Raw genomic sequence first — 5,892 nt, 5'->3', positions numbered from 1 at the left:
TATGCTTGATGTTGCTGTGCTGGTTTAAGCTTTGTTCTGGGGAAGTTTATATGTTGTAATCCACCATGTGATTAAATCTAAAGCATTAGCATTCTCAATCTTTGTGAAAGTAAAATGTTTTCAAACTAAGTTAAAACAACCGATTGTTTTGTCGAAACAACCGATTGTTTATACTTAGGTGTTTTGAGAAAAAGATTGAAAACTGTTTTGAATGGTTGAACTGTTAAAGTACCAAAACAACCGATTGATTCGAGGAAACAACCGATTGTTTGTTTTGGGACCATAACAGAAAAACTGTTTTCTCTATTGACTGAGCTTTAAATGTTTTAACTGATTACACTCCAGTCATTAAATGCTTTGACCAATCTTTTAATGCAATTTAAGAGTTTGTTAAGATTTGATAACAAACTACATCTTTGAATAAATTCAGAAAAACAGATTTGACAATTAAGAATCTTTGACAAAGTTTTTCTAAAGAGTTTTTCAAAGTGCTGAGATTGCTAAGAGTTTGTGGTTGATCAAAGTGTTGGAATGAGATTCTGCTTGTATTGATTTCAGATTATCTTCTGTAACAAGTGTAATCCTTGTACTCTGTTGAACAATTTGGTTCTGTGTTTGCTGAGATTGGCTGTGTGTTCTTGAGGTGTTTAAGATCAGCAATCTTAGTGTTGGCCAAGGAGAGTGTGTTTCTTGAGGTGTTCAAGGTCATTCTCTTGGTTGTTGTGTAAGTGATCAAGTGGTGATTGCTCAGTGGATTTCCTCAGGGTTCTGAGAAGACTGGATGTAGCTCTGGATTTGGAGTGAACCAGTATAAACAACTGTGTACAATTTCTCTATCCCTATCTCTTAAATTCAGTTTTGTCAATTAATAACTGGTATAAACAACCGATTGTTTCGGTAAAACAACCAATTGTTTTTCCAGTATTGTGCTTTTGCTTTATGTTTTGAAAAACTGAATTCTTAATCAAGGTTTTCTTGAAGTATTTTTCATTCTAAGCTTAAAAGTTTACTAAAATCTTTCTTAAACAATTCACCCCCCCCTCGTTTAAGACCATATATTCTAACATGAGGAATTTAAGAGAATGGTTGATTTAATTGGTAGACATGGTCCTGAATTAAAGTCACCATCATATCATGAAATTATAGTGAAATATTTGAAGTAAGAGGTTGAGAAGACAAATCTGATACTAAAAGAACATAAAGTTGTTTGGAAAAAAACTGGATGTACAATAATGATAGATGGATGGACCGATAGAAAGAGGAGGACTATACTTTATTTTTTGGTTAATAGTCCAAAGGGCACTATCTTTTGAAGTCTATTGATGCATTTGGTATATGCAAGACAACTGAAAAAACTTCAAAACGATGGATGATATTGTTGAAGAGGTTGGGGAAGAAAATGTCATCTAAGTTATAACAAATAATGCAACAAATTATAAAGCAGTTGTTCTTGTCGGTTGATCAAGTTGCCGAGCAACTTCAATCCCAAGCTCTGGCTTCGTCTATCTCTGATGGACTCTTCCCTTTGGGGTGCTGGAACGCGGCTCCGTTGAGACAGAGGGGGCCCTACCTGTTGATTGCATTCTGACGATAAAGTCAGTACATGGCTTATAGAAACAAGAAGTAACTAGTTTTAGTCTTAGAAACAACCTACCTTTACCTAGGATCTCAAGTCTGATGGAAGAGGCCCCAACACCAATCCATTGAAAGGCCACCAAAATGTCAAATTGAGGCAACCACTAGAGTTATGGTCAAAGAGGGGTCAAAAGCCGCATTCTACATGTCATAAACTCTAGTGTAGAATAGTTTTTACAATTTTTGTCAAAAGTAGCATAGTTTAATTCTTTTGTATTTTTGTTGAAACATGCAAAGTGGTACCTAAAATGCTAACCTAAGTTTAATTAGAGTTTCCTACTCCTAATTAAACTTAGGTCCAGCCCACATTTAGCCTAAGTGGAGCGTAAGGTTCTAGAACTCCTAGCACATGGAAGAATTCTAGAACCTACCTCACATGTATTGAATTTAGGAGCCACCTTCCCATATTCCAACATTTGAATTTCCCTCCAATTCTCTTTTCGTTTTCAGCCCACTCTTTCTATATATAGAGGAGCTTGGGTCATGTAAATTGAAGATTAATACATGAGTGAATTGCTGCCAAAATTGTGCCAATATCACTCTGTGCCCAAAACCTCCTAGGTTAGGCTTTTAATCTTCACAAATTCGCCCTTTCCAAGTAGAGTTGGCCTCACCACTCTCAAATCCTACCTATCATGCACCTTCAAGGTCACCACCACTCTTAGGAGGAGCTTGTTCCATCTCCAATCCGTGTAGCTTCCGCAAATTCACACAAAAACCGCAACAAAGGAGACACAAATCCATCATTTGGTATCATGAGCTCCGGTTCTACAAGAGCTAAGTGTCTTCTTTCATTTTAATTTTTGTGTTCTTCATTTACCTCTGTTTTTCAAATTCTGTACTGGCTGTTTTTTTTGCTATGAATTTTAAATACGTTGGAGAAAAATTTTGAAAATCTGGATTAATACAGTTTGATGTGTTAGAAAATCAAGAAAAAAAAGAATCAGATGAAAAGACCAAATAGAGAAAAAATGATAAATAAAACAAAAAAAGAGTGCATTCTGGTGCCAAAAATATATGGTAGTTGGACAGTGATTTTGAAAAATTTATCACAATTAATTGGTGCATAGTTTTGGTGTGATTCCAGCGCCAAAAGTTTGCTAAGACATTGAATCATCTGTGGTTAAATATTCAGAAGCAAATTCAAAATAGCCAGCTCAGCATAAATATTTTAAGTCACGCTTTCTGAACCTGAATTTTCCAGTAGTGTTGTTTTGGTTTTTCAAATCAATTCTAGTGCCTTTCTTTAGGTTACTTTTGTGTGCCATCCTTTATTGAGTGTCTATTTTTATTTGCTTGTCCAATATCATTCTAAACTCTTTCTAAGTTGTGTCACATAATTCAAATCCATTTGCTGTGGTACTGTTTTAAAATTTAATTTGTTTCTTGCTTTCTTTTCTTGACCTCTAAATTGTTGGTGGATAAATTCAATTGGTACTTGTTCAGTGGAATTGACTTTGTGGTGAGTCTACCTCTACTTAGTAGGTACTGTTTTGGAGAATTTAATTGTCTATTCATAAGAGGTTAAGGCAAGGAGCAACAACAAACACAAATACAAATACCAAACACATACACTTTGAAGGACACAACAAAGAAGAGCAATTACAAGCCATGGAGTGCATAGTTTAGGAAATCTGAATTTTAATTTGTGTAATTCAATTTCTTTGTATTTCTTTGAGTTGTAATTACATTCAACCTTTGATTAATTAGTGGATTAATCACGAGTAGACGGTGGGTGTGTCTTCAAAGGCTCCAAGTGTCTAGAAGCCTCACCTTAGGAATCGTCTAGCTTAAAGCTTTGTAGTTAGCAATCTTTAATTGTGCTTAGCTTATTGCTTTACGTTAATTACTTGTTTAGCATTGCTTATTTGCTTGTTTGTTTAATTGCTTTGCATTGTTTTCCTTTGCATAAAATTTGACTTTTCATTCCTCATTGTGATCTAAGTAATTTACTTAGAAAAAGAATTGTGTGAAGTTTTTGAGGGATAGGTTTTGGCAAGGAAAGACTTGGTACTTAAGAAGTCCTAGTGACTCACCTCTCTTTCCTAGAAAGCTACCTTCATTACTTTCCTTTTCTTTCTTGAAGTAAAATACTTTTAAACACAAATCTTTAGTCATGTCAACTTACTCTGCTAAAACAATTAGCCAAGGACTTTCAATCACTCTCATATAGACAATTGGAGCATGAGGCCCAAATCAAGGAGTTGAAATTGGCTAAAGAAAAGGATGAAAATTCTCAAAAATCTAAAAAAATACGTTCTCATGCATCTAGTTCTCAAAGTCATGATTCTTTTGGGGAGGAAAGTCTTAGGTTAAATGAGTATATTCAACCACCTCCTAGGAGAACTAGAAGAGATAGAAGAGAACAAGAGAGACCAAGAGAGGTTAGGGTAGACCTACCCCATTTCCATGGAAAAGAAAACGTAGAAGTCTATCTAGATTGGGAAATGAAGGTAGAACAATTATTTGCTTGCCATAAAGTAAGTGAAGAGAGAAAAGTACCCTTAGCCACTCTTAGTTTCCAAGGGAATGCTATGTATTGGTGGACATCCATAGAAAGAGAGAGACGTCTTCATAGGGAACTTCCCATAGAGTATTGGAATGATCTTAGGGGAGCCCTAAGACGCCGTCATATACCCTCCTATTATAATAGGGAGTTGATGGAAAAGCTCCAAAAACTCCAACAAAGAACAATGAGTGTAGAGGAGTATAGGCAAAAGATGGAGCTATACATGATGAGAGCCTCCATTAGGGTGAATGAGTCCACCACCATAGCTAGATTCTTAAGTGGGCTAAATTTTGAGATAAGAGATAGAGTTGAACTTCTACCTTATCAAGACTTGAATGACTTGGTTCAACTTTGTATCAAAGTTGAACAACAAAATTTAAGGAAAACTTCAAGTCATAAGGAAGGTTCATACTCCAATTCCTATCCAAAAAGAGAAATTAAAAGGGAGGCGAGTACATCTAAGGAAACACCAAAAGAGACTCCCAAAAATATAAGTAAAGATATGATCACTCCACCCATTCACACTAGGGATGTTAAATGCTTTAAATGCTTTGGGAGAGGACATGTGCAAGCTCAATGTCCAAACCAAAGAACCTTGTTTTTAAAAGGAATAGATGAGTATACTGGTGGTGATGACGAACCTAGTGAGAAAGAAGAATGGGGAGATGATGAAAGAGTGTATCCTTTAGAGGGGGAATTATTGATGATTAAAAGAACCTTCAACAACCAAACTAGTGCAACCATGGAAACACAAAGAGAGAACATCTTTCACACAAGATGCAAAGTTTTAGAAAACATATGTTCTCTCATTGTGGATAGTGGCTCATGCTGCAATTGTTGTAGCACTAGGATGGTTGAAAAGTTAAATCTACAAGTAGTCCCTCATCCTAGACCTTACAAGCTTCAATGGATAAATGAAGATGAGGAACTAGCTGTAGATAAACAACTGAAAGTCAAGTTTTCTATAGGAAACTACAAAGACAATGTTTTATGTGATGTAGTTCCTATGGAAGCTTGCCATATCTTATTAGGTAGACCATGGCAATTTGACAAGAAAACCATGCATAATGGTCTAACTAATGAGATTACCTTCACCCACAAAGAAAAGAAGTTTGTACTTAATCCTTTACCACATTCCCAAGTGGTAAGAGATCAAATACAAATGAAACAAAAGAGGGATGAAGAGAAAAGAAAAATCAAAATAGAAAAAGAGAGAACCCTTAGGGAACAAAAGGCGTGAAAGAAGAATGTTCCTTCCCACAAGGTCATTCAACAAGAAAATCCATCTAAAAATACCTTTGAAAATATGTTTCTTGTTGAACAACCTCAAAGCCTTACCTTTTGTAAAGGAACACATACAAGATTATTAGTAGATTATTTTGATTATGTGCTAAGATATCTCCAAGTGAAGGTCAAGTTATCTATAGGCATCTACAAAGATAAATTTTTATGTGAGGTAGTGCCTAAAGAAACTTGTTATGTCTTATTGAGACAACCATTGCAAAATGTTAAAATTTCCATGATCAATGGTCGTATCAACGAGGCTACCTTCACACATAAAAGAGAAATTCTTCATGAAGGAGAACTCATAGGCCAAATTAGAGTTGATAAAACTCTAGAGCTTTTAAAAGGAAAATTATTTTGGTCACCCATGAGAAAAGATGTTCAGAGACATTACCCTAGATGTATTTCTTGTTTTAAAACTACATCTAAGGCAATGTCTCATGAACTCTATACTCCTTTACCAT

General features: G+C 35.3%; 1 protein-coding gene across 1 annotated transcript; it reads left to right on the top strand.

The window, feature by feature from the left end:
- The first annotated feature begins 4,082 nt into the window (after positions 1-4,082).
- On the top strand, positions 4,083-5,384 carry LOC150027541 (uncharacterized). The gene has a single exon (XM_090302906.1). The coding sequence runs from the start codon at positions 4,083-4,085 to the stop codon at positions 5,382-5,384; it is 1,302 nt and encodes a 433-aa protein (XP_090159032.1).
- Positions 5,385-5,892: the final 508 nt, after the last annotated feature.

The sequence above is a fragment of the Phaseolus vulgaris genome, chromosome 5 (assembly GCF_051622355.1).
Source record: "Phaseolus vulgaris cultivar YP4 chromosome 5, ASM5162235v1, whole genome shotgun sequence".
NCBI classification, from domain to species: domain Eukaryota; kingdom Viridiplantae; phylum Streptophyta; class Magnoliopsida; order Fabales; family Fabaceae; genus Phaseolus; species Phaseolus vulgaris.
Note: the sequence above shows the minus strand (reverse complement) of the source record. Positions and strands in the feature narration are given on the sequence as shown.